General features: G+C 48.0%; 2 protein-coding genes across 2 annotated transcripts in view; one reads left to right on the plus strand and one right to left on the minus strand.

Annotated features, from left to right (window-relative positions):
* The window catches only part of ccdc69 (coiled-coil domain containing 69), a 15,448-nt gene extending 10,190 nt beyond the window's left edge, over positions 1-5,258 (minus strand). The window contains exon 1 of the mRNA XM_072452781.1: positions 5,103-5,258. Within this exon, the coding sequence (XP_072308882.1) occupies positions 5,103-5,123 (21 nt within the window). The 5' untranslated portion in view covers positions 5,124-5,258. The remainder of the gene's footprint in view (positions 1-5,102) is intronic.
* A 13,083-nt stretch (positions 5,259-18,341) lies between these two features.
* The window catches only part of LOC140366111 (uncharacterized), a 7,509-nt gene continuing 3,350 nt past the window's right edge, over positions 18,342-22,500 (plus strand). Inside the window, exon 1 of the mRNA XM_072452782.1 lies at positions 18,342-18,604. Coding sequence (XP_072308883.1) covers positions 18,418-18,604 — 187 coding nt within the window. The 5' untranslated portion in view covers positions 18,342-18,417. The remainder of the gene's footprint in view (positions 18,605-22,500) is intronic.

The raw sequence follows: 22,500 nt of genomic DNA on the forward strand, positions 1-22,500 counted from the left end.
GTGTAATTCATTTGGCATTGGATAATGTTAAATGCATTATTGAACAGCTCTTCATCGACCTGGATCAACTGTCATGCTAGATCAGGGGTGGGCAATCATTTTCCTCCGAGGGCCATATTCGAATCCAGGCAAGAGGGCCGGCCCGCGATCATTGGTGTAAAAGAAAAAAAAATCAAAAAAATTAAATATCAAATAAAATATAACTTTTCCGACAAATATAAGCTATTGAATCTATGATATATATATATATATATATATAGATATATATATATATATATATATATATATTTTAAATATTACTTGGCATGTTTGGCGGGCCGGATTATAAGGACAAACGGGCCACATGTGGTCCGCGGGCCGTAGTTTGACCACCCCTGTGCTAGATGAACCCCACAGTCTATCTGCAAATAGAAGTCAGTCCTGGACCGTTTGCAGCCTGTCCGTCCAGGGGAGAAGGACCTCTCCTTCACTGTGGTTCTCTCAGAGGTTTCTAGTGTTTCCTTGCCAAGAAGAAGGGTCTAAGGACAGGGAATGCTGGGACATTTGTCTAAGGACAGGGAATGCTGGGACATTTAGCCATTTGCTAATTTCCAGTGAACATCGTATAATCAGCTTCTCCCTTTAACAGTCGCCCTTCGAGGCAACTGCTGTTGTGATTTTGGACGTTACAAAAATGAATTGAATCATGCAATGGTCTTGACACAAGTGCCATGCGTTGATAAACAGGAAGCAGCTGATGCTAACATGTGCTACCCGTCTTTTGCTAAGCGTGTGTGCTCAACATGAGTGAGTGAGAAAGTTACTTGATGAGTATCTATTTTAATATCAATACTTCAGACAAGCCTAACCAGGCCCAAGTGTCTGCAGTGTCCAGGCCTGAATCAGCTGTTCGATCATGTGACCGCAGCCGCGTATTTTTATGAGCGAAGCCGAGGCAACCACAAAACACAACAGTCATACCCACTGTTTATATAAAGACTGGTGAAGAGGCCCGCACAAAACCTGCTGACCTCAAAGACCAAAAAGCTATGGAAAACCTAAGTATGGGATGGGAAAGATAATAATATCCCAAACCAACAAAACCAAAACTAAAATAAAAATACACTTTGACATGACACTATACGCATATGGCATCAGGTGGTTCCATACAGTACGGTATATGGATTCTGTCAGCTGATATGAGCAATACTGTCATATTCATGTGCAATAATGTCATATTCATGTGCAATATTCATACGCAATAATGTCATATCCATGTGCAATATTCATATGCAATAATGTCATATTCATGTGCAATAATGTCATATTCGTGTGCAATACTCATACGCAATGTCATATTCATGTGCAATAATGTCATATTCATGTGCAATAATGTCATATTCGTGTGCAATACTCATACGCAATGTCATATTCATGTGCATATAACTGCTGTAAATAAATGAGTGTTTACTGCTGCCACTATTATTATTATTTTTGTCTTATGTTATTTAATTTTTCCCTCTGTTCCTTATTAAGAATATGAGGTTTTGTCTTTATGAGTTTTGTTTATAAGAGTTTTTCTATTAAGAGTGTTTTTAAAGCTTCCTATAAGTTATCTGTTCTTTTACTTCTGCATCTACTTGCGTTGCAACACCGAAATGTCCTCCATTGTGTGGACAAATAAAGGCTTATCTTATCGATATCTAATATTTGTCTTGCCTTTGTGGTGATATTGCCTATATTCATATTTATCATACACATATTGCCCAAATTTGACTTTTATGCTTTTAACTGAGTCGTTTCCTCATCAGCTTAATTCACGCTTGTTTCATGAATCCCGTTTTACAACTTCAGATTTGTGATAAAAAGTAGTAATCTGGAGTTCTGATCATCACAATCATTATGAACATTTAAGCCACAAATCATATTAATTACAACTGTGTCTCCAATATTTTAAGTTATTTTTAACTATGAGATGCCGGAGTAAAATACATAATACAGATAATGCAGAATGTGTACTTGAAAAATGAAGTGAATATTTGGATGGCAAAATGCTACACATTTAATGAAACTAGTAATTACTGGGTGGGAGCTTGTTTTGTCTTCTGGTGTTAAACGCTCTTACCACATATTACAAATCATATCTCGTGGTGAATTTCAACACTTTACATCGGCTTAAACATAAATATATGATGAAGCAAACTCCTACTTTCAAATCTGTTTGGTGCTTGGTTCTGTCATTATGTTTTTCTATAGAGTCTTGGTAACAAACGTAACATATGAAGACCATGATTTGACATTTTGTTCGTTATAAACTTTAAATATGATCTAAACTGCCTTAGGGATTAAACTGTGTGTTGCGCAGTTTTATTGCACGAGTTTTAGATTATGTTGAGAAATGTAAACATTCCTGAAAGTTACGTTCATGACCCGGAGTCTACGTTTTTTAATAAACATAAGTAATAAAGCCTCAAAGCAAGAAGTTCCAGAGTTCTGTGTGGAGTTTGCATGTTCTGTGAGGAGTTTGCGTGTTCTGTGTGGAGTTTGCGTGTTCTGTGTGGAGTTTGCGTGTTCTGTGTGGAGTTTGCGTGTTCTGTGTGGAGTTTGCGTGTTCTGTTTCCGTGTTCTGTGCGGAGTTTGCGTGTTCTGTGCGGAGTTTGCGTGTTCTGTGTCGGAGTTTGCGTGTTCTGTTTCGGAATTTGCGTGTTCTGTGTGGAGTTTGCGTGTTCTGTTTCGGAGTTTGCGTGTTCTGTTTCGGAGTTTGCGTGTTCTGTTTTGGAGTTTGCGTGTTCTGTGTCGGAGTTTGCGTGTTCTGTGTCGGAGTTTGCGTGTTCTGTGTCGGAGTTTGCGTGTTCTGTGTCGGAGTTTGCGTGTTCTGTGTGGAGTTTGCGTGTTCTGTGTGGAGTTTACATGTTCTGTGTCGGAGTTTGCATGTTCTGTTTCAGAGTTTGCATGTTCTGTTTCAGAGTTTGCATGTTCTGTGTAGGGGGTTTGCATGTTCTGTGTAGGGGGTTTGCGTGTTCTGTGTCGGAGTTTGCGTGTTCTGTTTGCGTGTTCTGTGTGGAGTTTGCGTGTTCTGTGTGGAGTTTGCGTGTTCTGTGTGGAGTTTGCGTGTTCTGTTTCCGTGTTCTGTGCGGAGTTTGCGTGTTCTGTGTGGAGTTTGCGTGTTCTGTGTGGAGTTTGCGTGTTCTGTTTCCGTGTTCTGTGAGGAGTTTGCGTGTTCTGTGTGGAGTTTGCGTGTTCTGTGTGGAGTTTGCGTGTTCTGTGTGGAGTTTGCGTGTTCTGTGTGGAGTTTGCGTGTTCTGTTTCCGTGTTCTGTGTGGAGTTTGCATGTTCTGTGAGGAGTTTGCGTGTTCTGTGTGGAGTTTGCGTGTTCTGTGTGGAGTTTGCGTGTTCTGTGTGGAGTTTGCGTGTTCTGTGTGGAGTTTGCGTGTTCTGTTTCCGTGTTCTGTGCGGAGTTTGCGTGTTCTGTGCGGAGTTTGCGTGTTCTGTGTCGGAGTTTGCGTGTTCTGTTTCGGAATTTGCGTGTTCTGTGTGGAGTTTGCGTGTTCTGTTTCGGAGTTTGCGTGTTCTGTTTCGGAGTTTGCGTGTTCTGTTTTGGAGTTTGCGTGTTCTGTGTCGGAGTTTGCGTGTTCTGTGTCGGAGTTTGCGTGTTCTGTGTCGGAGTTTGCGTGTTCTGTGTCGGAGTTTGCGTGTTCTGTGTGGAGTTTGCGTGTTCTGTGTGGAGTTTGCATGTTCTGTTTCAGAGTTTGCATGTTCTGTTTCAGAGTTTGCATGTTCTGTGTAGGGGGTTTGCATGTTCTGTGTAGGGGGTTTGCGTGTTCTGTGTCGGAGTTTGCGTGTTCTGTTTGCGTGTTCTGTGTGGAGTTTGCGTGTTCTGTGTGGAGTTTGCGTGTTCTGTGTGGAGTTTGCGTGTTCTGTGTGGAGTTTGCGTGTTCTGTTTCCGTGTTCTGTGCAGAGTTTGCGTGTTCTGTGTGGAGTTTGCGTGTTCTGTGTGGAGTTTGCGTGTTCTGTTTCCGTGTTCTGTGCGGAGTTTGCGTGTTCTGTGCGGAGTTTGCGTGTTCTGTGTCAGAGTTTGCGTGTTCTGTGTCAGAGTTTGCATGTTCTGTGTCAGAGTTTGCATGTTCTGTTTCGGAGTTTGCATGTTCTGTTTCAGAGTTTGCATGTTCTGTTTCGGAGTTTGCATGTTCTGTTTCAGAGTTTGCATGTTCTGTTTCGGAGTTTGCATGTTCTGTGTGGAGTTTGCATGTTCTTCTTCTGTTCTTCTTGAGTCTGCATGTTTCCTTCAGGTGCTCTGGTTTCTCCTTCCACTAAACACATGCTCAGTATAAGATTCGACACGTCAGTGGGACTTTCCTGGACGAGTGTTTTGTATCCATGGCTTTTACACTGTATTTTATCCGCTGTATTCTGACACTAATAACTCTTTGTATACTTGTTATACTTGTTCTCCACGTCTCTGTTATGTCACTGTCCGTTTTCTGTCAATGTCATTAATGTTGTCTATGTGTGTCTCTTTTTTACCTGCAACCAAATCTAACCTCGGGTACAAATAAAGTTACATTTTTTAACCTTTTTTCCCCGGTCAATAAAAGGTAAATAAAATGCAGAGGGTCATAAAAACATGCAGGAAGAAGTCAACACGAGTGATGAGGAAACACATAGCTAAACGCTAATAAAAGGTTGATTGTCTCTTAAACATTTTACCTTCTATTACACTTGACATTTCATCCACATTCCAAAACCAGAACAAACTCTCACCGAAAAACCATTGACAAAGCGACAAAAGGAGAAACCACAATAATAGAAGATGTGATCCGTGGGAAACGAGCCCAAATTCAAAATCAAAAACAGATGCTGCTCAAAACCCAAAGAACAACGAGAAACAACGACAAACTGGACACAACTCCGCACGAGCCGAGGCTTTTAGGCTTAAATATAAAGGTTACGCACACGATTGTGTTTGAATGTTTAAGTAAAAGTGCTCTCGCGGAAGCACCGGCCACATCCCAATCACGTCGCGGCACAAAGAAGCACCAATCGCGGCTACAGCTGCGCCGACGCCCCGCTGCACGCGCGGCGGGCCCCGGTTCCGGGGGGATTCTGGGGGTTCGGGGACATACTTTACTGTGACTGCAGCCCATGTCGGCGGTGAGCGGGAGCGGGGAGGGTGTCGGACCCGGTGCGGGAGGTGTCGGACCCGGTGCGGGAGGTGTCGGACCCGGTGCGGAGGCAGGAGCAGGAGCGGGTCCTCGGCGCTGCGCTTTTCTCACGGCGAGTGTTTGTTTCACAAGTTTGAACTGAAGCTCCGGGGCGGAAGCGGGGAGGAAGCTGCAGCCCGGAGGAACCGCAGTCTGAAGCCAGCGGTCTCACGCTGCGGTTTCGCAATAAAACAATGATACAATAATAAAACAATAGTAAACAATAATAATAAAAAAGTGGATAGATATTTAAGATAAGATAATCCTTTAATATCCACACAAGGGGAAATTTCGTTCTTATAATCTGATTATAGGAAGTTTCAAAACACACTCTTAATAGAACTCTTATGAACAAAACTCCTCTCCTATCATAATAGGGAATGGAGGGGGGGAAATAAAATAAAACAGATAATAAAAAATACAAAATAAAGATAAAAATCAGATAATAATAATAAAATAATGATAATAGAATAAAATAAAAAATAAAATAAAGTAAAAATAACAAGCACACGACTAGGTAAAACTATTAGTAGGTAAGTAAACCGTATAAAAAACAAAATAGAACGCTCTTATTTACAGGTATTGCAAATGGTTGATTCAGTATTGCACATGAATATGATGGTATTGCACATGGTTACATGAGTATTGCACATGTTCAGGGCTAGCAGTGTTTGTTGTAGAGTCTGACAGTAGCAGGAAGGAAAGATCTGCGAAACCTTTCCTTCACACTGCGAGGGTGGATCAGTCTCATTTCATCCACTTACACCAGGCATGTTCAAACTAGGGCCCGGGGGCCAAATGCGGCCCTCAAACCAATTTTTGTTGCTGCTATGTTGGCCCAAACAACACAAAGTAGTACTTTTGACTGTGAAATTGGGAAAATTCAGGCATATTGATGTTATACCAACCTAATATTAATGTTCTAGGTCTAATTAAAGGTGTGGAGGCTCATCGCAATCACGTCAAATGCAAAATTTCAAATGATTCACTTCGTCATTCAACAAATTCAACATTGTCAAGTTGTTTGTGGCCCTCTGCCCCGTTTAAGCTTCAAAATGCGGCCCTTGGTGAAAAAAGTTTGGACACCCCTGACTTACGCAATATAGGCGCTGTTAGTGTAAGGCAAGGCAAGTTTAATTGTAGAGCACATTTCATACACAAGGCAATTCATAGTGCGTCACACAGCAGGAAAAATGCATTCAAATCACAAAGAAATTACAGCACAAAACAATTTAAGACATAAAAGAGAAGAGTGCAAAGAAAAATCCTTTCAGTCATATGCGCAGTGAAACAAAACTGTTTTAGCTTAGATTTGAACATTGTCAGAGTAGAAGCCTGTCTCACATCTTCAGGAAGAATGCTCCAGATTTTAGCTGCAAAAAACTGAAACGCAGATTCCCCATGTTTAGTCCTGACTCTGGCACCAGCAGGAGGCCGGCCCATGTTTAGTCCTGACTCTGGCACCAGCAGGAGGCCGGTCCATGTTTAGTCCTGACTCTGGCACCAGCAGGAGGCCGGTCCATGTTTAGTCCTGACTATGGCACCAGCAGGAGGCCGGTCCATGTTTAATCCTGACTCTGGCACCAGCAGGAGGCCGGTCCATGTTTAGTCCTGACTCTGGCACCTGCAGGAGGCCGCTCCATGTTTAGCCCTGACTCTGGCACCAGCAGGAGGCCGGTCCATGTTTAGTCCTGACTCTGGCACCAGCAGGAGGCCGGTCCATGTTTAATCCTGACTCTGGCACCAGCAGGAGGCCGGTCCATGTTTAGTCCTGACTCTGGCACCAGCAGGAGGCCGGTCCATGTTTAGTCCTGACTCTGGCACCAGCAGGAGGCCGGTCCATGTTTAGTCCTGACTCTGGCACCAGCAGGAGGCCGGTCCATGTTTAGTCCTGACTCTGGCACCAGCAGGAGGCCGGTCCATGTTTAGTCCTGACTCTGGCACCAGCAGGAGGCCGGTCCATGTTTAGTCCTGACTCTGGCACCAGCAGGAGGCCGGTCCATGTTTAGTCCTGACTCTGGCACCAGCAGGAGGCCGGTCCATGTTTAGTCCTGACTCTGGCACCAGCAGGAGGCAGCTCCATGTTTAGCCCTGACTCTGGCACCAGCAGGAGGCCGGTCCATGTTTAGTCCTGACTATGGCACCAGCAGGAGGCCGGTCCATGTTTAATCCTGACTCTGGCACCAGCAGGAGGCCGGTCCATGTTTAGTCCTGACTCTGGCACCAGCAGGAGGCCGGTCCATGTTTAGTCCTGACTATGGCACCAGCAGGAGGCCGGTCCATGTTTAATCCTGACTCTGGAACCAGCAGGAGGCCGGTCCATGTTTAGTCCTGACTCTGGCACCTGCAGGAGGCCGCTCCATGTTTAGCCCTGACTCTGGCACCAGCAGGAGGCCGCTCCATGTTTAGTCCTGACTCTGGCACCAGCAGGAGGCCGGTCCATGTTTAATCCTGACTCTGGCACCAGCAGGAGGCCGGTCCATGTTTAGTCCTGACTCTGGCACCAGCAGGAGGCCGGTCCATGTTTAGTCCTGACTATGGCACCAGCAGGAGGCCGGTCCATGTTTAATCCTGACTCTGGCACCAGCAGGAGGCCGGTCCATGTTTAGTCCTGACTCTGGCACCTGCAGGAGGCCGCTCCATGTTTAGCCCTGACTCTGGCACCAGCAGGAGGCCGGTCCATGTTTAGTCCTGACTCTGGCACCAGCAGGAGGCCGGTCCATGTTTAATCCTGACTCTGGCACCAGCAGGAGGCCGGTCCATGTTTAGTCCTGACTCTGGCACCAGCAGGAGGCCAGTCCATGTTTAGTCCTGACTCTGGCACCAGCAGGAGGCCGGTCCATGAGGTCCTCAGAGTCGAGATGGTTCATATGGCACTTACATGTCCAAGATGTACTTTGATGCTAGGCCATGGAGAGACTACACAAGCAGAGCTGCTTTAAAGTCTCTTCTCTAGTAACAGCCACACGTCTCCCAATGTTGAACTCAGGGATCTATTAGATCAAAATTCACGATGACCACACCCGAAAACGTATCAGCCTCAGATTTAGAATGCTACATTGCTCATGGGTTTTGTGTCTTGTGGCCAAGTTTGAAGTGTTTTCGATGAAAGCTGTAAGAGAAAATGACAAATCAAATGTACTACAAGGTGCACTTTCCCTATATGATCTATTCTATATGATGCTAACCGGTGCCACAGCTATGTGACGGACAGAGGAGCATGTTTGCGTTGCATATTCACATAAGTCTTTTCAACTAATTCTTACAAACTCTCACAAACTGATGAACCACCGCGAGCTCTTGAGTGTTTAAGCTCTGCCGGTCTCGTTGTTCACTTTATTCAACGTCACCAGTGTCAAGCTAACTCTGGTTTGGCTAGCATTAGCTAGCATTAGCATTGTTTCTTGGCTATTCCATGATCGATACTTTTTAAGTAATCAGAATTATGCAGTGCAGTATTTGAATGGCTTGCAGGGTCGTCATGTTTTGTGGAAAAACATTTATAATTTGCCTAAAATAGGTCTTGTTTTGATGCCTGATAAGCACAAATGTGTCATGGTCATTTTGCCACAACTCGGGCATATTTGACCCCCTGAACATTGATGAATGTCACACATGGGGTCATAGGTCACACATGGGGTCATAGGTCATACATGGGGTCATAGGTCACACATGGGGTCATAGGTCACACATGGGGTCAATAGATCGGCTCGGCCCGAACTCCAATAAAATGCAGGTTGTGAGAACGCCCGTCGCAACAGTGCCGTCCAGTTCAAAAAAGAAAAAACATGAAACCCTTAATCTTTGGCCTAGGCACATGAGACTTGTGACAGTTATAGAGCTACCTGTGACCTCTGACCTTTGACGAGTAAAACGCACCTGGCAGCATCGCTCTATGATAAACAGGAAGTCAACCATGTCGAATCAAAGTGGCACCGCCACGCTTGACTTTTTTTTTAAAGGGAGTGTCTGCAGAGCCGCGGCGCGCAGCCGAAACTGCCATGTTATTTTTGTGCCGGCCGCGCGCCGCGGCTCCTGAAACTGCGCCGCTATTTTACCGCGTTTTAGCGTCGTTTTAGACCGCGCCGGGTTAAGGTTAGGGTTATGGCCGTTCCACACCGCCGCGGCCGAAGCGGCCAGTTTACATTCAAAGTCTATGGTAAACGCACATCGAGCACGTAGTGCGTTATCCGCGGCGCGATTTCTTCGTTTTTGCTGCGCGATTGGTGCGTTTTTTTTCGCTCTCGACGCTTTGAGCGCGCGTATGAGGCGGCCGAGGCGACGAAAGCGGCTCACGCAACGCGTTCAGATATGTTGAGGTCTCTGCAGCTGAAGTGTAGCAGCCGCCGCAGCAGCCAATCAGAGCTGACGCTCCAATGACGTACGTACTGCCCCTCGCATTTCCGGTATTTCTCGTGGAATTCCCCAAGAAGCGCCACTTTTTCCTTGCTCGTCAACCATGGCAGACGAAAGACTGATTGTGACTGTTTGTAGGAGAAAGGAGCTGTACAATGTATTCACAGTGGAATATAGAGACCAGCGCCTCCGTGTGAGGGTTTTGAAAACCAAATACGTGAAAACAACTCTCAATATCCGCCATTTTACACAATGAAAGGCCACGGCAACAACTCCACTGCTCATGCGACAACACCTCTACTGTGCATGTGCGCAGAGAGCTCAAGCGCGCCGTACGCCACCTGTGTACAGTGGCCGGGGCGTCGAGAGCGCTCGTCCGGTGAGTAAACCTTTTAAATGTACACGCGCTCAAATTCTGCGTCGGGCTAAGGTTAAGGTTAGGGTTAAGGTTAGGGTTAAGGTTAGGGTTAGGGTTAGGGTTAGGGTTAGGGTTAGGGTTAGGGTTAAGGTTAAGGTTAGGGTTAAGGTTAGGGTTAAGGTTAAGGTTAAGGTTAAGGTTAAGGTTAAGGTTAGGGTTAAGGTTAAGGTTAGGGTTAGGGTTAAGGTTAAGGTTAAGGTTAAGGTTAGGGTTAGGGTTAAGGTTAGGGTTAGGGTTAGGGTTAGGGTTAGGGTTAGGGTTAAGGTTAGGGTTAAGGTTAGGGTTAAGGTTAAGGTTAAGGTTAAGGTTAGGGTTAAGGTTAAGGTTAGGGTTAGGGTTAAGGTTAGGGTTAAGGTTAAGGTTAAGGTTAGGGTTAAGGTTAGGGTTAGGGTTAGGGTTAAGGTTAGGGTTAGGGTTAAGGTTAAGGTTAAGGTTAAGGTTAGGGTTAAGGTTAGGGTTAGGGTTAGGGTTAAGGTTAGGGTTAAGGTTAAGGTTAAGGTTAAGGTTAAGGTTAAGGTTAGGGTTAGGGTTAGGGTTAGGGTTAAGGTTAGGGTTAGCCATGAGGCTATAACGGGCTATAAGGGAAATGCCGCGGTCCCTGAAACTGCGCGGTCATTTGACAGCGCCGCGGCTCTCCAACCACGGCCTTTTTTTAAAATTCGTACTTGTCCTAGGTTTTTTGTCCAATCGAGCTCAAAACAACACTTTTTGCATCTAAAGACATTGAAATTTAATAAATATTCAAAAGAATGTTGATATTCTTTACGGTCTCTGCGTATCACGCCCTCAAAAAAGGCTCATTTTTCACTCACTAATGCGTTTTTATGATCTGAGTGGAAATAAATACCCATGTAACAAATGTACTCTATAGCGCCCCCTACCCATTGTGTGAAAAACTCAACATTGTCTGATTTGTTTGAAACTCATGGTTTATATTCTCCTCGAGACGCCATGAAAAAAGTGCATTGCAGATATTGTGTATTTTCACAATTGGCCAGCAGAGGCGCAATGAATGCCTTCACTTCCTCTACCGCTTTTATTTTGATGGGACATTTCCTCTCGTGCCGCATTAGAATTATTATTCTTTAGACTTTATTCTTTAGGCTTTATTCTTTAGACTTTATTCTTTCTGCCACAACTCGAGAGGGAGAGGGGGAGAGAGAGAGGGAGAGATTGTAGGATTTTTGACGTTTCCACTCTGTAGCCCGGGTCATTTTGTAGTCTTTCTCCATTTTTGTAGTTTCTCCTCTTTATTTTCCTGCCTCTAGACAGGCGGGAAGGCGGTCACGCGGGAAGAAGGCGGTCGTGCGGGAAGGCGGTCGCGCAGGAGGCGAGAGAGAGCCATCATCGCCGCTGCCGCGGCTTTAATTGATGTTGTTTCCATCAAAGCACAAAGAGTTGAAGAGGACGGCGACATGGGCCAACATTTGGAGAGTTCAGAGGTCACTCTAGACCAGGGGTGGGCTATTATTTTCCTCCGAGGGCCATATTCCAATCCACGCAAGTAGCGGTGTGGAAAAAAAATATATTAAAAAAATGTAATATAATATAATTTAATAATAATTTAATATAACTTGGCATGTTTGGCGGGCCGGATTATAAAGACAAACGGGTGGCCCGCGGGCCGCAGTTTGCCCACTCCTGCTCTAGAACCAGGTGAGAAAGCTGATATTCTAAACGGTTACAGAGTAAATGTGCCATTCAAATCTAAATGAACTAACTAACCAACAAACAAATGGACTGGTGCAGAATGCAGTCATTGAAGGTCCAACTCTCTGTCACCTAAGAGCCTGTGACGTTTGGACTGGGCAGTGTTTTCTCCCATTTTTCCCGTAGGTTTAAAATGACATTTCTTGACCTTTTGCAGAAATGACTGACTTTGCTTTACCAACAAGTCCCATTTGATTGTGCCTTTTTCAGACATACTATTCCTACTCAAACCATTTACACAGTTGAATTACAAAGAAATGCCTGCACGCAAAACTTACATTAATATGAACATTCTAATCAACGTTCTTATAGGATGTTTGGGCCATAGCGCAAAGAGTGAGAGATGGAAGAGAAGGACTCATGAGCCACAGGCCACGGCCATGACGCATCCAGTTCATCCTTTGGCCTTTTCAATTGTGAAATCTTCTAATTTATTGCATAGTGATTAAAATACACATGCCCACAGGGTCAATATTTCATATAAATGTGGCAAAAATCTGGTAAGTCAACCCCTCCTAACTACCATTCTTCCCCTGGCTCATACCTGTGACAACAGCAGCTCTGCAGCGCCCCTCTGTGGACAAATACAAAAATAACACATTGACAACGACAGATATTTTGGCTTTGCACAGCAATAATCCTCTCAACTCTGACCTGGACATGTTTCTGCCTCTTGCTCGGCTCCTGGACTCTGCAAATCCTATATTACCATTTATGTCTCCCTGAACCATTCTGGACACAATATTTAATATTCAATATCTTCAGGTGTGGATTGGACAATGCTGTTTCCAGATAAAAGCTTTGAAGTGTTGTCTTTAATCCATAATAAATGCAAATTACATATGTTTATTAATTTATTTAACAGGAATCATGAACATGAATGAACTTCAGTTGAATAAATCTGATAAGTCTGATTAAGGCGGGGAACAAAACAATAAAACAACACAAGGAAATGATCACATGACTGGTTTGTGTTTAGCCACAGATTGAGTTGCATTTTAAAGCTATTATTTGTTCCTCCCTTATTAAGAGGAGTCTTCTGTGTACTGTTTATTATAGTTTTTATTATTAATACTACTGAATATCTCAGTATTTAAGTCAAGTAAGAATAAAAGACAACAACATAAAAAATTGACATTCTTCTTCAAAATGACTGACATCTGCATCGATGAACACCACACATTCAACCCAGAGCCTGTTCTGGATCCCAGTCCGAGCATGACTCTGTGATGCTGTTACTGAGTGAGACAAAGTGGAAAAGAAATCAAGTAAAAGCATCTTTACACACCATGATATCACACGACAACGTCTGAGACCCTCCTCCATTCTTCTCCTGAACGACTCTGAGGTGACGCAAACAACATTCTGCATTTTTCTGCAGTTCCTGCAAATATGAATATATATATATATATATATATATATATATATATATATATATATATATATATATATATATATATATATATATATATATCCATCCATCCATCCATCCATCTTCTGCCGCTTTATCCGGGGCCGGGTCGCGGGGGCAGCAGTCTGAGCAGGGACTCCCAGACTTCCTTCTCCCCAGACACTTCCTCTAACTCCTCCGGGGGGATCCCGAGGCGTTCCCAGGCCAGCCGAGAGACATAGTCTCTCCAGCGTGTCCTGGGTCTTCCCCGGGGCCTCTTCCTGGTGGGACATGCCTGAAACACCTCCCGAGGGAGGCGCCCAGGAGGCATCCGGAACAGATGCCCGAGCCACCTCAGCTGGCTCCTCTCGACGTGGAGGAGCAGCGGCTCTACTCCGAGCTCCCCCCGTGTGGCCGAGCTCCTCACCTTATCTCTAAGGGAGCGCCCAGCCACACGGCGGAGGAAACTCATTTCGACCGCTTGTATCCGCGATCTTGTTCTTTCGGTCACTACCCAAAGCTCATGACCATAGGTGAGGGTAGGAACGTAGACCGACCGGTAAATAGAGAGCTTTGCCTTTCGGCTCAGCTCCCTCTTTACCACAACGGTCCGATGCAGCGACTGCATCACTGCAGCCGCTGCACCGATCCGCCTGTCGATCTCACGCTCCATCCTTCCCTCACTCGTGAACAAGACCCCGAGATACTTGAACTCCTCCACTTGGGGCAAGGACACCCCACCCACCTGGAGAGGGCAAGCCACCTTTTTCCGGTCGAGAACCATGGCCTCAGATTTGGAGGTGCTGATTCTCATCCCAGCCGCTTCACACTCGGCTGCAAACCGTCCCAGTGCATGTTGCAGGTCCGGGTTTGATGGAGCCATCAGGACAACATCGTCTGCAAACAGCAGAGATGAGATCCTGTGGTCCCCAAACCGGACACCCTCCGACCCCTGACTGCGCCTAGAAATTCTGTCCATAAAAATTATGAACAGAACCGGTGACACAGGGCAGCCCTGGCGGAGTCCAACATGCACTGGGAACAGGTCTGACTTACTGCCGGCAATGCGAACACAGCTCCTGCTCCGGTCATACAGGGACCGGACAGCCCTGAGCAAAGGGCCCCGGACCCCGTACTCCCGGAGCACCCCCCAAAGGACACCCCGAGGGACACGGTCGAAAGCCTTCTCCAGATCCACAAAGCACATGTGGACTGGTTGGGCAAACTCCCATGAGCCCTCGAGCACCCGATGGAGGGTATAGAGCTGGTCCAGTGTTCCACGACCGGGACGAAAACCACTCTGCTCCTCCTGAATCCGAGGTTCGACTATCGGTCGGATTCTCCTCTCCAGTACCTTGGAATAGACCTTACCCGGGAGGCTGAGGAGTGTGATCCCTCTGTAGTTGGAACACACCCTCCGGTCCCCCTTCTTGAACAGAGGGACCACCACCCCGGTCTGCCAGTCCAGAGGCACGGTCCCCGAACGCCACGCGATGTTGCAGAGACGTGTCAACCAAGACAGTCCTACAACATCCAGATACTTTAGGTACTCAGGGCGGATCTCATCCACCCCCGGAGCCCTGCCACCGAGGAGTTTGCGAACAACCTCAGGGACTTCAGCTTGGGTGATGGATGAGCCAGCCACCGAGTCCCCGGTCTCCACTTCCTCTTCGGAAGACGTGACTAAGGGATTAAGGAGATCCTCAAAGTATTCCTTCCACCGTCCGACGACATCCCCCGTTGAGGTCAGCAGGCCTCCACCCGCACCGTAAACGGTGTTGGTGAGACACTGCTTCCCCCTCCTGAGGCGCCGGACGGTTTGCCAGAATTTCTTTGGTGCCGACCGATAGTCCTCCTCCATGGCCTCCCCGAACTCCTCCCAGGCCCGGGTTTTTGCCTCTGCGACAGCACGAGCCGCGGCTCGCTTGGCCTGCCGATACCCGTCGATGACCTCCGGAGACCTACAAGCCAGAGTGGCCTGATAGGCCTCCTTCTTCAGTCTGACGGCATCCCTTACTTCCGGTGTCCACCACCGGGTTCAGGGGTTGCCGCCACGACAGGCACCGGAGACCTTGCGACCACAACTCCGAGCAGCCGCATCAACAATGGAGGCGGAGAACATGGTCCACTCGGACTCAATGTCCCCAACCTCCCCCGGGACATGGGAGAAGCTCTCCCGGAGGTGCGAGTTGAATACCCTACTGACAGAGGGCTCCACTAGACGTTCCCAACAGACCCTCACAATGCGCTTGGGTCTGCCAAGTCTGTCCGGCTTCCTCCTCCGCCAGCGGATCCAACTCACCACCAGGTGGTGATCGGTTGACAACTCTGCCCCTCTCTTCACCCGAGTGTCCAAGACACGCGGCCGGAGGTCTGATGACACGACAACAAAGTCGATCATTGACCTCCGGCCTAGGGTGTCCTGGTGCCATGTGCACTGATGGACACCTTTATGCTTGAACATGGTGTTCGTTATGGACAATCCGTGGCTAGCACAGAAGTCCAATAACTGAACACCGCTCGGGTTCAGATCGGGGAAGCCGTTCTTCCCGATCACCTCTCTCCAGGTGTCACTGTCATTGCCCACGTGGGCGTTGAAGTCCCCCAGTAGAACAACGGAGTCCCCAGTCGGTGCACTGTCCAGTACCCCTCCCAAGGACTCCAAGAAGGCCGGGTACTCTGCACTGCTGTTCGGCCCGTAGGCCGCCACAACAGTGAGAGACCTGTCCCCCACCCGAAGGCGGAGGGACGCGACCCTCTCGTTCACCGGGGTAAACTCCAACACGTGGCGGCTGAGCTGAGGGGCTATCAGCAAGCCCACACCAGCCCGCCGCCTCTCCCCGCGGGCAACACCAGAGAAGTGGAGCGTCCAGCCCCTCTCGAGGAGATGGGTTCCAGAGCCCAAACTGTGCGTGGAGGTGAGGCCGACTATATCTAGTCGGTATCGCTCAACCTCCCGCACAAGCTCAGGCTCTTTCCCCCCCAGCGAGGTGACATTCCATGTCCCCAGAGTTAGTCTCTGTGTCTGGAGATCTGGTCGCCGAGGCCCCTGCCGTCGACTGCCGCCCAGATCTCTCTGCACCGGCCCCTTATGGATCCTCCTGCGGGTGGTGGGCCCACGGGAGGGCGGCCCCACGTCGCTCTTTCGGGCTGTGCCCGGCCGGGCCCCGTGGGGTAAGACCCGGCCACCAGGCGCTCGCCATGGAGCACCCATCCCAGGCCTGGCTCCAGGATGGGGCCCCGGTGACACCGATCCGGGCGACGTAAACGGCCTTGTTCGTGTCGTCGTCATAAGAGGCTTCTGAACCGATCTTTGTCTGACCCGTCACCTAGGACCTGTTTGCCTTGGGAGACCCTACCAGGGGCATGAAGCCCCCGACAACATAGCTCCCGGGATCATTTGGGCACTCAAACCCCTCCACCACGTTAAGGTGTCGGTTCAAGGAGAGGTATATATTTATATATATATATATATATATATATATATATATATATATATATATAAAACTCAGTTATGTTTGGGTTGCATTTGTTTAGAGTGTATTTGTTTAGTGTGCTGTGTCTACTAAACTAATGTTTTAGAAGGTGAAGACACTGTTATGATCAGTTTGTTTTTCCTTTGTTCTTAATCTAAAAAATACAAAGTGTGTATGTGTGTACTTTAGATCCACACAGTTGTGTGTTATAAAATAAAGGCCATTTTAAAGTGTTTCATGTTTCCCTGTGTCAGAGTTGGTCTGGTCTGTGTCTGGTCTTATGTTCCTGCTCCTGGACGTGGTCACTGGTCAGCTCCTGGACGTGGTCACTGGTCAGCTCCTGGACGTGCTCACTGCTCAGCTCCTGGACGTGGTCACTGCTCAGCTCCTGGACGTGCTCACTGGTCAGCTCCTGGACGTGGTCACTGCTCAGCTCCTGGACGTGGTCACTGGTCAGCTCCTGGACGTGCTCACTGGTCAGCTCCTGGACATGCTCACTGGTCAGCTCCTGGACGTGGTCACTGCTCAGCTCCTGGACGTGGTCACTGGTCAGCTCCTGGATGTGGTCACTGCTCAGCTCCTGGACGTGCTCACTGGTCAGCTCCTGGACGTGCTCACTGGTCAGCTCCTGGACTTGCTCACTGCTCAGCTCCTGGACGTGCTCACTGGTCAGCTCCTGGACGTGCTCACTGGTCAGCTCCTGGACATGCTCACTGGTCAGCTCCTGGACGTGGTCACTGCTCAGCTCCTGGACGTGGTCACTGGTCAGCTCCTGGACGTGGTCACTGCTCAGCTCCTGGACATGCTCACTGGTCAGCTCCTGGACGTGGTCACTGCTCAGCTCCTGGACGTGCTCACTGCTCAGCTCCTGGACGTAGTCACTGGTCATTTTGCACGTGGAAAGCTGTATTTGGTGTGAAATATACAAACGGTTTCATCTTTTGGTAAATGTTAGAATTCAGAGTACTTTAGTTTATTTGCTCATAACAAAACTTACATAGTTAGTTAGTTATTTTATAAATGCAAAGTAATGACTCTACACACGGTTTACTTTCAGTCACTGCACAAGTTATTATTATTAATACATATTTTGTAGTTTGTAGTTTGCTTTGATCTGCAGGGCTCAGGTCACAGACAGAGACCACACTCAGGACTGGTCAGGACTGGTCAGGACTGGTCAGGACTGGTCAGGACTGGTCAGGACTGGTCACGAGAATTGTTGGGACATTGATGTGTTATTTACATCAACACTGAAAAACTGGAATATGTTGACAGATTTACATTTAGTCTGTAACACAAAGGTAATTTCTAAAGCCTCTACCAAAAGTAAGATCTTACCCATTGCACCAGATTCAATTTTAATTATTAGTCATTGTTATTGACACAAAATAAACATAAACATAATAAAAACACAACTTCATTTTCACATGTCCCTGGTTTAGCCCTAGTTAAAATCTAGTTAGAGAGACACACACACACACACACACACACACACACACACACACACTCACAAACACACACACACACACACACACACAGAGACAGACAGACAGACAGACAGACAGACACACACACACACTAACACACACACACAAACACAAACACACACACACACACACTAACACACACACATACACACACACACACACACACACACACACATACACACACACACACACACACACACACACACACACACACACTAACACACACACACACACAAACACAAACACACACACACACACACACACACACACACGGTGACAGTTACAGTGACTGTCCAGCAGGTGGCGCCGTTGCCCTTTGCCACTCCTTGTGACGGAGGAGCACTTCCGGGGGTCAGTGGATGTAAACAGCAGCGACATTGCGGACACATCTGGCAGAGACATGACCAAACTGGATCTGTTGAACGTGTTTCTGAACGACAGGCTGACCGCCGCGGCACAGGACATCTTCCGCGCCGTGAAGGAGACGGTGGCGGAGTACCAGGGCGAGCTAGTCCGCGCAAGAGAGGAGAACGAGCGGCTCCGACAGCTCCTGGACGCGGCGGTGCAGCGGCTCCTTCTGCGGCCAGGTGAGAAGCGGCTCTGACCGGCTCTGACCGGCTCTGACCCGCTCTGACCGGCTCTGACCGGCTCTGACCCGCTCTGACCGGCTCTGACCCGCTCTGACCGGCTCTGACCGGCTCTGACCCGCTCTGACCATCTCTGACAGGCTCTGAGCAGCTCTGACCGGCTCTGACCAGCTCGTACCGGCTCTGACCATCTCTGACCAGCTCTGACCGGCTCTGACCGGTTCTGACCATCTCTGACAGGCTCTGACCATCTCTGACCATCTCTGACTGGCTCTGACCGGCTCTGACCCGCTCTGACCGGCTCTGACCGGCTCTGACCCGCTCTGACCGGCTCTGACCCGCTCTGACCGGCTCTGACCGGCTCTGACCCGCTCTGACCATCTCTGACAGGCTCTGAGCAGCTCTGACCGGCTCTGACCAGCTCGTACCGGCTCTGACCATCTCTGACCAGCTCTGACCGGCTCTGACCGGTTCTGACCATCTCTGACAGGCTCTGACCATCTCTGACCATCTCTGACTGGCTCTGACCGGCTCTGACAGGCTCTGACCAGCTCTGACCATCTCTGACTGGCTCTGACCAGCTCTGAGCAGCTCTGACCGGCTCTGACCATCTCTGACCGGCTCTGACCGTCTCTGACCAGCTCGTACCGGCTCTGACCATCTCTGACCAGCTCGTACCGGCTCTGACCAGCTCTGACCACTGGCGGCTCATCTTCTGACCGTGTCTGTAGAGCGCATGTGACCGAGCATCGCGCCTCATCCATAAAGATAACTGTACAAACGAAGCCAGTTCCACTATCAAACACCAATATATTTACATGATGCGGTCATTTAATGTAGCATATCCATACATATTCATACATATCCATACATATCCATACATATCCATACACATCCATACACATCCATACACATCCATACACATCCATACACATCCATACATATCCATACACATCCATACACATCCATACACATCCATACATATCCATACACATCCATACACATCCATACATATCCATACACATCCATACATATCCATACACATCCATACACATCCATACATATCCATACACATCCATACATATCCATACACATCCATACATATCCATACACATCCATACACATCCATACATATCCATACATATCCATACATATCCATACACATCCATACACATCCATACACATCCATACACATCCATACATATCCATACACATCCATACACATCCATACACATCCATACATATCCATACATATCCATACATATCCATACACATCCATACACATCCATACACATCCATACACATCCATACACATCCATACACATCCATACATATCCATACACATCCATACATATCCATACATATCCATACACATCCATACATATCCATACACATCCATACATATCCATACATATCCATACATATCCATACACATCCATACATATCCATACACATCCATACATATCCATACATATCCATACACATCCATACATATCCATACACATAAGATAAGATATTCCTTTATTGTCCCACATGGGGAAATTTCATTGATGCAACGCAGGTAGATACAGAGGTAGATCCAGAAGAACAGATCACTTATAGGAAGTCTGAAAAACACTTTCAGTAGAAGATCTCCTATAAATAAATAAAAACTCCCATAGACAAATAAATAAATACCATTGCATGTGATCCCGACGGTAATTGCACATGAATATGTGTCACGACAGCACATGAATTGCACATGAATTCCAACAGCAATTGCACATATGACAGAATTGCACATGGTTAGGTCAGTATTGCGAGTGTTCAGTACTAACAGTTTTTGTTATAAAGTCTGACAGCAGCAGGAAGGAAAGACCTACGAAACCTTTCCTTCACACTGCGAGGGTGGATCAGTCTCTCACTGAAGCTGCTCTCCAGAGCGGACAGAGTGTCCTGCAGGGGGCGACACTCATGGTCCAGCATAGATGTGAATCTAGCCAGGACCCTCCTGTCCCCCACCTCCTGCACCGAGTCCAGAGCACAGCCCAGGACGGAGCTGGACTTCTTGATGACTTTGTCCAGCCTCTTCCTCTCCCTCTCTGTGATGCTGCTGCTCCAGCAGGCCACACCATACAGGAGGGCTGATGCCACCACAGAGTCGTAGAAGGTCTTCAGGAGTGGCCCTGTCACTCCAAAAGACCTGAGTCTCCTCAGGAGGTAGAGCCGACTCTGGCTCTTCCTGTACAGTGTGTCTGTGTTATGAGTCCAGTCCAGTTTGTAGTTCAGATGAACACCCAGGTACTTGTATGAGTCACTCTCTCAATGTCCCGTCCCTGGATGTTCACTGGTGAGGGGGCAGTGGGGTGGCGTCTGCGGAAGTCCACCACCATCTCCTTTGTCTTTCCCGCGTTGATGAGGAGGTGGTTCCGCTGACACCAGTCCACAAAGTCCTGCGCCAGTCCTCTGTCCTCCACATCATCGTCGTCCGTGATGAGTCCGATGATGGCAGAGTCGTCAGAGAACCTCTGCAGGACACAACTGTCCGTGTCATGTCTGAAGTCTGCAGTGTAGAGGGTGAAGAGAAAGGGCGCGAGGACAGTGCCCTGGGGCGCCCCCACACTGCAGGTCCGAGTGTCAGACACACAGTTCCGGGCTCTCACAAACTGGGGTCGGTCTGTGAGGTAGTCCAGGATCCACTCTGCCAGGTCATACTCCACACCAGCCGTCTCCAGCTTGTCCCTCAGGAGCAGAGGCTGGATGGTGTTGAAGGCGCTGGAAAGATCGAAGAACAGAATCCTCACAGAGCTGCCAGGCTTTTCCAGGTGAGAGAGAGAGAGCGGTGCAGCAGGGAGATGACGGTGTCCTCCACTCCGATGCCAGACCAATATGCAAACTGCAGCGGCTCCATGGCTGAGCTCACGGTGGAGCGGAGGTGGTCCAGGACTAGCCGCTCCAGTGTCTTCATCAGGTGGGACGTGAGAGCCACTGGCCGGAAGCTGTTGAGGTCTTTGGGGCGCGGTGTCTTAGGCACAGGTACCAGACAGGAGGTCTTCCAGACCTGTGGTACCACCCTCAGCTTCAGGCTCATGTTGAAGACATGCTCCATAACTCCACACAGTTCATCTGCGCAGGACTTAAGGAGCCTGGGGCTGATGTCGTCAGGTCCTGCTGCCTTCCTCACTTTAATCCTCTTCAGCTAACTCCTCACCTGTGCTGCTGTGACAGTCAGTGGTTGGCAGGGGGACCGTGTGCTGGGGGGATGGGTGAGTCCAGGCGAAGTGGGGAACTGATGGTCCGGGGCAGATAAGCGAAGAGGAACAGATGCAGGGCATTGTCCAGCTGTGGAAGAGGGAGCATGCAGCTGTGCAGGGGGAGGGGCGGGTGACCGATCAAACCTCAAGAAGTGAGCATTTAAATCATTCACCCACTGTAGATCGCCCTCTGTCAGTGCATACACATCCATACATATCCATACATATCCATACACATTCATACACATCTATACATATCCATGCATATCCATACATATCCATGCATATCCATACATATCCATACATATCCATACATGCATTGTCAATTTTAAGTTTCAATTTAACGAGGTTAAAAAGAGTTTGAATTAACAATCATTGCAAGTGAATAATCGCACTCGTAGCAGGAAACGAGACGAGGCAAGTGAACCCCAGAGTGAACCAACGTGTAAACCCCCAAATAACCCCCGAATAGCCCCCGACTAACCCCCGAATAGCCCCCGAATAACCCCCGAATAGCCCCCGAATAGCCCCCGAATAGCCCCCGAATAACCCCCGAATAACCCCCGAATAAGCCCCGAATAAGCCCCCGAATAACCCCCCGAATAACCCCCCAAATAACCCCCCGAATAGCCCCCGGATAACCCCCGGATAACCCCCGGATAA

The sequence above is a fragment of the Eucyclogobius newberryi genome, unplaced genomic scaffold (genome assembly GCF_026437365.1).
Source record: "Eucyclogobius newberryi isolate DKJ021-1_F unplaced genomic scaffold, fEucNew1.0.hap1 SCAF_19, whole genome shotgun sequence".
Taxonomy (NCBI): Eukaryota; Metazoa; Chordata; class Actinopteri; order Gobiiformes; family Gobiidae; genus Eucyclogobius; species Eucyclogobius newberryi.